The 11,827-nt window shown below is 35.6% G+C and overlaps 1 protein-coding gene across 1 annotated transcript in view; it reads right to left on the reverse strand.

Moving 5' to 3' along the window:
* The window catches only part of LOC104410568 (steryl-sulfatase-like), a gene marked incomplete at both ends in the record, with an annotated part of 35,499 nt that overhangs the window by 3,521 nt on the left and 20,151 nt on the right, over positions 1-11,827 (reverse strand). Inside the window, one exon of the mRNA XM_010020784.1 lies at positions 2,318-2,477. Within this exon, the coding sequence (XP_010019086.1) occupies positions 2,318-2,477 (160 nt within the window). The remainder of the gene's footprint in view (positions 1-2,317; positions 2,478-11,827) is intronic.

Consider the following 11,827-nt stretch of genomic DNA (forward strand, 5'->3'; position numbering starts at 1 on the left):
CTGTTAGGCCAGGGAGGCACTGAAACAGGTTGCCCAAGGAAGTGGTAAATGCTCCATCATCCCTGGCAGTGTTCAAGGCTAGGCTGGACGGAGCCTTGGGTGACATGGTCTAGGATGAGGCATCCCTGCTAATGGCAGTGGGGTTGGAACTGGATGATCTTAAGGTTCTTTCCAACCCAAACCATTCTATGATTCTATGAAAGCATATGCATGTCAGCAGGTTTCTCCATTTATCGGAATTGGATGGCAAGAGACTTTAGGTGGAGGCACCTTGCTGCTGAGACTGGGTATCTTCTGAAGAAGACAAAAACACAGGTATGTAGGAGTGTCAATAATGCATCTTATGAATTTTAGAATACCAGTTTTCTTATCAGGCTTCAAAACTCCTTAAGGGATTATTTTCACCAATTTCAGCAGAGAACAAAAGAACTCCAAAACTATGAGAAAAGCCTAGCTGGCATTTTGATGTATTTTGTTATACTAAGCAGGCCAAGCTTGAGCTCATAAAGTTCAATTTACACTTGCAGTTCCTTTTCTATCACATGCAGAACACAGTCTTTTTTGATACATTCATTTTTGATTTTAGGAAATAATTCTAGGCCTGATTTGACAGTATGTTGCTTTTGGTGGTTGTCCTGGTTTTGGGTGGGATGTAGTTAGTGCTGTGTTTTGGCTTTATTCTGAGAGCAATGCTGATAACACACCGATGTTTTAGTTATTGCTATGCAGCCCTTACCCTGATCAAGGACTTTTCAGTCTCATGCTCTGCTAGTGAGGAGGGGCACAGGACAGGAAGCAGAGATGGGACACCAGACCCAAACTAGCCAAAGGGGTATTCCACACCACAGCACATCATGCCCAGTATGTAAACTGTGTGTGGAAAAGGGGGGTGTGGGAAAAGGGGGAAATTAGACCACCTCACACCAGTCCCCCAAAGGTATATTATAACACTAAGGAAATCTTAGGGTAAAATGCAGCTGCTGCTTCCAGGATGGGATGCGGTTGGCATGTACAGAATCTACCTGATGATAGTTTCCCAGGCAACCCTGCAACCTTGGCATATGCTAAAAGAAACTGAGGAGGGTGGAGGGGAGCAAAGGCCCCATGGCCAGGCTCTGCTATACTCCCTGCATGAGCAGGAACTTGAAGGATAAGCTGCACAGCACCTGCCAAACAAGGAAACTAGATTTGTATTTGTAAAAGGAAAGCAAGAGGATTTTACTCCCATCAGTAACTGATAGTATGATAGTATGTATGACTAGAGTCACTCAAGCTCCATAGATGTATAATTAAAAAAATCGAAAGCAGTGGTACTATAGAAAAGCCTGAATGTATACAAGGGCCTCCTAAAAGGTCAGGATGAACAACGCTGACAAACAAAGAAGTGATAGTGGAAGAGGAAGTTTTGCCTTTGTGTGGGCAGATTAAGAAACAGAGCTAATGAATCTCTGATCAGGAAAGACTATCCTTGAAGCCTGGTACATCTTGGAAGCACACAGACATTGTCAACTTATGGCTTCACATATCAGCAAAACATGACTAGGCTGTCCTTTTGATGAACATGATGTAACCTTATGCAAATTAACTGACCACTCTGTACATGGTGGGAGGGTCATGGGGAATTACAAACCTGAATCAAAATATATACGTAAGTGAAATTAGGAAAGGGAAAGCACAAAAGACTCCATTGTAACTTCTGGAATCAGGTGATGGTCTGAACCTGTCTTCTCCCCCATAGGGACACCTACTGGGTAGGGGTTTGATCTCATGTATATTAAATGGCTAACACTAGCTGTTATTAGTGGTTATAGTCTGGCTGTGTTTCACTTCAAGCTTCTTTTTGCAGACGGTCCCTATTACCAGCAATCCATGAACCTTAATTTGTCATGATTTAGTACAATAGAGTATTATATTGTACTTTAGTCATTAAATTGTTCTTATCTCAACGGTAGGGTTTACATTCTTTTGATTCTCCTCCCCATCTCACCCAGGAAGAGAGTAAGGTGAGGGGTGAGCAAACGGCTGAATGGTACTGAGTTACCGGCTGGATTTAAACCACAACAGTGGTATTCTCTTATCTTCTTTTTGCTTGGTGCTTGTTCAGCATGTTAAGCTGTCTTTACATATAATGTTTCTGTAAAATCTCTAAGTGTGTCAATATTAACAGAGACAGCATACTACTGTAAGTGATCACAAAAAAGTGCTTTTAAACTCCTTTTTTTTCTTTTCCCTTCCACCTCTATCTCAATAGACATCACCAGAATGTATAAAATACTCATGAGACTTCCTTCAAAACAAAGATGACTACAGAGCATACCTGTCAGAGGGTAACTGTGCCCCAGCAAGTTTGACTACAGTAGGAAATATATCCATGTTACTTGTTGGTTCATCAAGATAGGCACCAGGTTGTATTGCTCCAGGCCAACGGAGAAGCCCTGGTATACGAATACCTCCTTCCCAGTTCGTTGATTTTCCACCTGAAAAATGCAAGCTTTGTTTGTTAAGAAATCAATTTCTTCTTAGAAAAATACCCACCCCATAAGATTCAGTTTCCAAATATTAAGCATTCTGTCTAGATAGAATCTTTCCATTGAATGTTTTATCTTATTTTCAATTTGCTAGGTTTAGATTTTCCACATACAATCAGTACTTTTCTCATAGTAAATCTACTAATGTGTATTAAACTGAGCTTATAAAACATATTTAGTTTACAAACAAAATTAAATAACAGATGTAGGAGATAAAAAGGCACTTTGCAGGCATCTTAAGAGAGAATTTTGCCTAGTGTGACGCATAGCTGCATAGAGATACAACCAAAAACCAGGAATTGAAAATAAATTGAGGTATGCCTATATGTCTGAGGTATGAACCCAGAGAAGATATAGGATATTTTAAAGATATAAGATATAAAGATGTAAGATATTTTAATAAAGATATTAAAAGGGTGCCTAATGACTTTAGATAGAAGAAAGTACTAATTTAAGTATGTTACTGAATTCTCCAATGTAATATATTAGGAAGAAATTAGCTGCAATGATGGTAGATCTCAGTCTATTGTGAATCCTTTTTGACTTCTAAACAGACTCAGTTGCACCAAATGCACTATCAACTGATTGCATTCGACACTATATTGCAGCCATTTTCTTTGTTTCTACAAAATCCATCACTGCCCAGCCCTCCTGAAATCCTTGCAGAAGGGCAATGTTTTTGTCATATTAATACTATTACTTAATATATGATTTTAACAGCTCTATATGAAGAGCTATTGCATGTTCTATTATTAATGTCTTACAGTCGTGATTATGTAGAGCACTTCAGGTTGATCTTTGAAATTAATATCACTTGGGAAAAAAAAATCTGGTAAACAGGTGGGGTTTGGATGTGTTTAAGTATGGTCTGGGCCAGGCATTCACAAGTAAATGAGATTGGTTTATATAATAGAAATGTCTGAAAGAAGAGAAATATATCTGTTAAACCCCTACCATTAACTGAATCAAACAGCAATTCAGGGTTCTGACAGAAACTACTAGAAGCCTATTTTTTCATATGTTCCTTTTTCAAGTAAAAAACCCACAAAAGAACAAAATATTACAACAAAGTACTTCAACAGTTCTGTCTCCTCAGCCTCTAGACCTTCGAAACGCCACACAGATGTTAACATATTTGGTGTCAAGCCCAGGCCTTGCCATACATGCTGTCTACCTTACTGACTCCTCAATGATCTTTTCTATTTCAGCATTGAGAGATTTAGAATGCAACTGTTTTTCTGCAGCTTTTTCACTGCTCACTAAGGTTTTCTACAGGTTTTTCACTGTTCATAAAGGTAAGTAGCAACTTCAAGAGAGAAAATTCTCTTTTGCATAGATTTTTACCCTGTATATGTATATATATATAATATACGTATATGTGTATGTACACACAGTCTTGTGGCTGAAAAATCTTCAGCTCATGATTCTTTATTATAAGAGATTTTTGGTTACTTTTTTTCATGGGCTTTATCAGAATTCATAATATTGAATAGTCAGGGACACATAATTATCTAGTCTGACATCAGAAAACAGACTTTCTAATATCCAACATTACATCAAGCAACAATCTTTGATTAAGTTGTTTTTGGAAAGCAGTGCCAAGTTCAGAGCTCAGAAAGACTATCTGTCTTTTAAAGCAGCCTGAAAAACTTACTCTTGTCACTGCATCAGATGCAATTCCATTCTCACAATAGCGTGTGGTTTTGTCGTGGTTTAAGCTGTTCTCAGGCTAAAGTCAAAAACACAGCACTGCTCCAGCTACTAAGAAGAAAAAAGACTGTTACAGCTGAACCCAGGACAAGTCTCATACCCTAAAGCTCAGGAATGAGATACATGCATTATTTTGTTTACACTGTTGTAGAAAATCCGATTTTCAAAACAAAATCTAAAGAAAACATAGATTTATGTTTATTAAGGTGTTGTTTGGTGAGGTCTAAAACACCTGTCACCTAGCAGAAAGAAATGTTCACCCAACAGTACACCGATTGGTTGTAAATACAGTTGAGACCAGGGTAGATGTCAAAGGACTGTAGAAAAGATGGATCTACCCATGTACAACAGTCATTAGGTTTTTAAAAGTTTGGTAGGGATTATGTGCTACTTAGCAGGAAAGTGTTAAGATTAATATCCTGACTGAACTATGGTTCACAGAAAATCCTTCTGAGAAGGGAGTAGTTAAATCTGAAAGTTTTAGTTAAATCTGTATTTTCTTGTAAGAACACAAGAAAACTACAAGGACATAAAATTACAGGTATCCTCAAATTCAGATATTTTCAGTGAATAGTTATGCTGGGGAGATGATTTAGATCATGAGATGGATCCTAGTTCTCTGTACACATAACAGCAGCTTGTTGGATGGACAGTATGGACAGACAGAAAACTAAGCTGATCTATACCATAGGCAGCTTTAAGTGCAAGGTTTCCTTTATTTCTGTATACCTGTCTGAACCTAGTAACAGTGCTAGCTAAATTGGATTGTTTAAATAAATTCTTGTTTTATTGTTGCCTTCTGTGTAATCTGAAGACAGACCAATTTCAAAGTAAGTGGAATTCCATTCCCACACGTTGACATTCTTAAAACCTAGATATTGAATCACTTTGACAGCTCCTAGGTTCACAGCACAATTTTCTTGAATCATTACAGAACAGGACAAAAAATTTGCACGTTACCCAAGCACAAAGGTTGCACTCAGCAAACTCATCCTCCCTGCTGTGAGATACAAAAAGCAAAATGGACTCCACAGCAGGGCTATCTCCTCACTTACCTCGATGAAGAAGTGACAGCTGTTCTCCTATCAAAGGACTAATTGGAGCATAATTTCTTTATATCTCTGGAGGTTAGGAATAGCAGGGAACCAGGACAGGAATTACAGGTCCATTGCAGAAGACTGTCTTCTATCATCTATGCCTACATGGTGTTCATCTTCATTAGAACTAGTTTTACTGACATCACTAGAGTTGCTTAATGATATTATATGATTGCAAATCCCTTGATATACATTGTCTTTAAAGCTCTAGCTGTTAAACATTGTTCAAGCTATCCTCATTCTTTTTTCCTTAAAAAAAAAACAACCAAGGTTTCACTACTAATGCTTGAAACATGAAGCAAACATCCAAATAGCTAAAATATTAGCAGGAAAATAAAAAATATCACAGTAGGTCATTATTTTAAAATAAAATATTTTGATATTTAAGGATCTGACTCATTAGTTTTGTATTATGCTTGGACTTGGCAACACCAAAGCAGAGAAAAGGCAGCATCCTAGTAGTCTTTATGCCCAGGAAACTCTAGGCAGCCTAGCTATATATTATTTCTGTTCTCTTAAATTCTTCTAAAAATATTTTTAAAACAGCATAAAACACCCCGGGCTGTATTTTCATGCTTAGCTGTCTATGCTTTCTGAGTAGTTGAACCCTTCAGTGCGATATTGAACAATAGCCTACATTTACCTTTCCTGAAAAATCTGCAAGAGCAGGCAAAGTACAGACATAACTCTCTGCAGTCATCCACAACATGATGCCAAATTTCCATTTTAACCTCATTTTAAATCTTAGCTAGAAGAATATCTCTTTTTTTCTCCCTCTTGTTTAAATTGACTGCTATTACCTAACTCTGGGAATAGAGCTTTTACAAAAGATGATATATAAAGGGGAACTCTGTGGTATATCACTATTAATATTTTGAATCATGAGTGATGAAAACTATTTAAAATAACTTTCTTAGATCATTTGGGCTATAACTATACTGCCCTTTCTGTCCTTCTTATATTCTTCTAAAAACAAAGCTTCCAAACCCATTTATTTTTTTGAATGATAATAAAATACAAGGAAATTAATTATTCTACCCACCTGTAGTGGACTTTTTGCTACTATTGCTTACCTTAGAAAATGATCAAGCAATTTCTTTTCAGTGGCAAGCTCACTCTTTATTTTACTGATTTTTAATCTGGTTTATATACCTTTGTTAATTTTCAACTTGAGCTGTTCTTGTACAGGTGAATGTAATAGACATAACCTCATTTGAATGCATCTGACCTGTCTTCCAATCAAATGAGATGGTTTCTCAAGATACTTTCTGTTTCAGTTAAAATTACAAGATGGGTTGATTATATAAAATATGGATTGCTTCATAGAAAATATAGACATACAGTACATTTGAAACAAAAGGTCAGTTCCCGCTCTCATTAAAATCCAACTAATACCACTAGATATGCAATAGCACAGTTCCTGAGGCCAGAGTAATGGTCAGCTTGATTTTTTTCTGTGACTTACAGATAGGAAAAGGTTTACTATTAGCTTCAAGAAACACTGCTGAATGAACTTATTACTGCAGTATATGAAATTGTATAAAAATAATAAATAAAATATTGAATAATTGATTCTTCCAGTCCTTGTTCAGTGCTCACAGATCCGTAGTAGATGTAAAAATCAGGGTCTAAGTCCTTAAGACACATTCATTATTATTTTTCATGGATATTAACAAAGTATCTATGAATATACCTATTTCTAAGGCACAAAGTACTTAGAATGAATGTTGTTCAAATGATTTGCCATTATCAGTGTTTGACTCCATTAGCAGAACTCATGACCCACTCTAAGAGCATGACAATAGTCAAGTGCCTGTATTCATTGTGCTAAATGCTTCACAAGTACAAAGAAAGACAATTTTTCTAATATGCAGGTCCAAGGTACAGGCAAAATATATTTAGCTACATAACGAAAAGAAGCTGACAGTAAGAGTACTAAGAGATACAAAGAGACTCCATAGAAAACCGCATATGTAACAGAATGGAATAGATATCAACAGCTGACAATGAGGGAAGATTTCTAGTGTCTGAATATGTACCAGTGAAATAGTATAATGGTAAAAGGTATGGAGAAAATATTTTAATGCCTTCACTGTTTACTGCTATAAAGTACATAAAGGAAGAGGTGCATTTTATAACACAATGCAGCTAATTCAAGACATAAGTAATTAAGCAACTAAATAAAAATTACCATAATATAATTAGATTCAATATCTCAGGGCACCAACGAAGAATATAATGACAACCTTTAGACCATCTTAAGATGTGTGTTTATTCAATTGTGCAAATATTCTATTCATCTTATTCTAAAACAGACATCTAAAGTATTTTTAAAAAATAACCTTAGTGAGTTAGTTCCTAAAGGAAAGCTGACTAGCTCGAATGGACATGCATCTATTGCAGATGTCATAATAATGAGAAAGCAAGAGAAAAGCACTAAGAAGAAGTCAGTGCAGGTATCCTGGATATCACATTCAAAAGCAATACCCCAGAATTCCATACCTTTCAACACAGAAATATAACAGGGGAAAAAAAAAAAACAAAACAAAAAACGCTTGAAAAAATTGGAACTTGGAAAGTTTTACAAGACTTCAGTTAAACACAATAGCTGCCATATTTTAATCTGAAAACATTAATTTTAACAGGGTGAAACTACCATAATTTATATAAGTCATAATAACTTTTATGTTATAAACAACCCAGAGATTATAAATTATACATCCAATATGACTTACATGACAATATATTAAAAATCATTCAGTTACCTGATAAGAAAGATAAAGAGATAAATAAGAAAATACACAGAAACAAAGACTTTAAAAAACAAAAAACACAAAACACAAACTTGGAGTTTCCAAAGAAAATAACTGGCTCAAATGACTCAAAGGACCACTAAGTCCACAGGAACTACTAGGTTTCTGAGAGAAACTGATAATTTCTCTGATCAGTTTCTGACCAAAACACTAAGTAACCAGGAAAAATGTGTTATCATGTATGTACCCAGGAGTTCCTCAGGAGTTCAGGTAAGAAAGTCTTGAGTTATTGGGAAGAAATTCTTACTAAAATAGCTACTATTTTTTTGTTTTAGAGGCTATATCTGGATTTAAACCTTTGAAAGATCTTTGACAAGGACCTTCAGAAAAAGTTTCAGGAATATTAATCATGGGTTAGGAGAAAAAAGGTTGTCATGAATCAAAATCTGACTAAAAGGCAGAAAACAAAGAGATAAAACAAACAGCCTGTGACACCATGCAAAAAAGTCAATATTAAGGTACCTTGGTGCTACTCTGCATTACATCCTTTGCTGTTTTAATGTATTCCCCTTTCGGAAGGGAAGTGAGCTGTGGAACTGAAAATTCCATGTATGACATGTTGATCAAATTCAGAAGAAAAGATAATGGACTTTGCACCAAGTTGGATGGAACAGGAAACAAGATGCAGGTTCAAAATCTATAAAAGTATTTGCAGCACAAATGACCATCCAAATAAAAATGACTGATCTACAGCCTAAGGTCTTACCATAACATTCACAGCATACTTAAGAAAAAGGACCTATCAAAAGACTAATGCTTAATGCACATCTGTAATCAGTAAGATATAAAGACAATAGGCAATCAATAGGATCTAATGATTAATATTAAAAAGTAAGTATATAAACAGGTAGTGATACTTATTGGCAAAATGTGAAAGGCAATACTTGTAAAATCATTTTAAAAGAATATTGTGCAATTAGAAAGAGTTCAAAGAAAATAATAAGAAATTAAGGACAAAGAAAAACTCATCAGTTAAGACTGAAGAGAGAGACTGGCGAGACAACTCTTTTCTGAATAAGGTATTAAAGAGAAAGAAGCATAATAAAAGTATATAAAAGAAAGGTAAGCTGGGGAAGGTATAATAAGTTTTCCCTCTTTTATCCTGTATCAATGAGGAAACACTATTAAACTTCAAGATGTTCAATGAAATTTGCAAACGTCCCATTTCAAAACAGTAAATGAAATCACTGTGTTCTCATCACCAAATGATTTAGGCTATGCTAAGTATTTAGAAAGACCCAAAGTGGAATTTCATCTTCCTAGTATTTATATAACTAATGCTAAAGCTCTTTATAAAATCTAAATTGACAGGTTTCACAACTTAAAGCAAGGTCATACCACCTAGGATTAGGAAAAGATCTTCTTAGGGACCTTTTTTATTTACTACACAGCTCCTGCACCTTCCTCCAAGGAAGTATCCTGATAATTGTCAGAAAAAATCCATTGGAAATAGAGGCCATGATTTTGATCCGTCACTGCATTACTACATAATGTTTTCTAAAAAAGGATATTGAAGAGATAGACTGTAAATGACAGCAACTAGTTAAACACTATGTTAGCTCTGGTTTCTAATTTCAAGGTCTATACAAATTTACAGTGACTGTTGCACAGTCAGAACCCAGAGTAATAAAAACTTCAAATAGCAATTTCCCCATTCTGCATTCAGTCTTGCAGCACTAGCCTAACTCTCCAAACTCCTCTTAGAATTTATTATTGGTGCTCATTCGGCTGGATATCAAGACAAATTAGTGAGTTTGAATTGTGGAGATCTGTTGAGAGCTTTTGATTTTAGGGCAGAACCAATTATTGCTGAGCATACTGCTCCAGCTCTGACAAGAGGGTTAAGTGGCTTGATTCATATTCACATTCATGCAGTGCTCATGTACAAAAAGATAAGTAGTGGAGATTGTCTAGCAGAGACAATCTCTGCTAGAAGAAGAAAGGATGTTCATATCTCACAGTTTCGTAAACTACTTATCAGATGAAGCAAACTCCTAGTGCTTGCAGACATGAAGCACAAGCAGCATAAAGATAGACTTTTTACTTTTTTTTCTGGCATACTGCTATATCAGTGCCTGAGACTTAGGGCTTCACAGATCTGATTTCCACTAAATCTGCCAGAGATGTACAGACCTCTAACACTTTTTATTGTACATGACTTTTAATATGAATAAATTCTTGCTAATAATGCAATTAATTGATCACTTCTATTTCATTCCTTTTGAAGATGATGCATAATATACTTGTTAAACTGAGGACTGATACGGAGATGGAGAGAGTGGAAGATAAAGCAGAATTCATTGTATTTTTAAAAGTTAGAAGTATATTCAACTGACTGCATCAGTCTTTTAATTTATTAAGAATGTCTCTCATATAATAATTTTTTTGCTTCTTATATAGTGATTATTTTCTGTCCTATAGTATAGCACAACATTTGCCAGCATAGCACAGCTGGTAACTGCAAACCACACAATTAAGTTTAAAAATCACTTCCCAAATAACCCTATCAGTCAGATTTTTTATTGTTTCAGATTTATTTCAAATTTTTCTCTATTCTGCAACTATAAATACAAAATTTTGCAACACCTGATAGAAAATGTTTCGTTCAATCATCAAGTTCCTCAGGAAGACATATTCCTCAGTGTACTTGTCTTTTTTTCTTCTGTCTCGTCATTTATCCTGTATCTTATGTCTGGCATTCTAGAAGGCTAGTATTTTTTAGAGCTTTTAAAACCCCTCAGGCTATGCCTACAGCTACAGACACGTAACCATATGGTTCCTTAATTACTTAAATCACTACGTAAGGCCTATGTGCTAGCAGTCAAGATACATTTCACTCTGGTGTTAGCCGAAGGGGACCCATCTGATAGTTTGGAACCTGATGACTTTGGTATTGCTCGTTTTGTTTGTGTAGCATTTCTTTCACATGCAGCTCTTTTAAAACATAAAGGTCATTTCTCAGGCAGATACCTACTGACTAAAAACTGTAGAGTCTTCTCACTTGAAAACCTCACTATATTGTTACTGCTTACTGTTTATTTTTCATCCTTTTTGCAGTTTTTCAAATGTTACATAACTAGGAGGAATGGCTGATCCATTGATGGTTGCGCTGCTATCCAGAGGGACCTTGACAGGCTGGAGAAATGAGCCAAAAGGAACCTCATGAAGCTCAGCAAAGGGAAGAGAAAGAACATAGCCACTTCCTAGTGAAGAATGAAAATAATTTTATCTCTGGTAAAACAACAAGAATATTCACCACATTTAATTAAAAATAATAAAAACAAGCATTCCTACCCTGATTCAATAAGATTATTATCAACATGTTGACATGCATTTTCCTGATGCTGTGTGTCTACTACTTGCACACTGGAAAACTCTGAAACTCTGTTTTCTGTAGTTAGCCAGAAGGAATCATTTATTTCCTATTTGACAGTGTGGTCTATGAGCAGTCTGTGACAGAATAATCATGATCTTTGATTATGACCAGTCTGTGACCGAATGTTATAGCCATGCTATCAAGCAAAATTCTTCCATCTACACATCCTTCATTCTCTCATTTTATCTCTTCTTGTCTGCTTTAAAAAAAAAAAAAAAAAAAAAAAAAAAGAAGAAAAAAAGTGCTGGCAATAATTATTTTCATCCCCATGTTGGAACCATGTTCTCAAATGTATCCAATGGT

This window comes from Nestor notabilis, unplaced genomic scaffold, assembly GCF_000696875.1.
Source record: "Nestor notabilis isolate BGI_N333 unplaced genomic scaffold, ASM69687v1 scaffold1418, whole genome shotgun sequence".
Lineage (NCBI taxonomy): Eukaryota > Metazoa > Chordata > Aves > Psittaciformes > Psittacidae > Nestor > Nestor notabilis.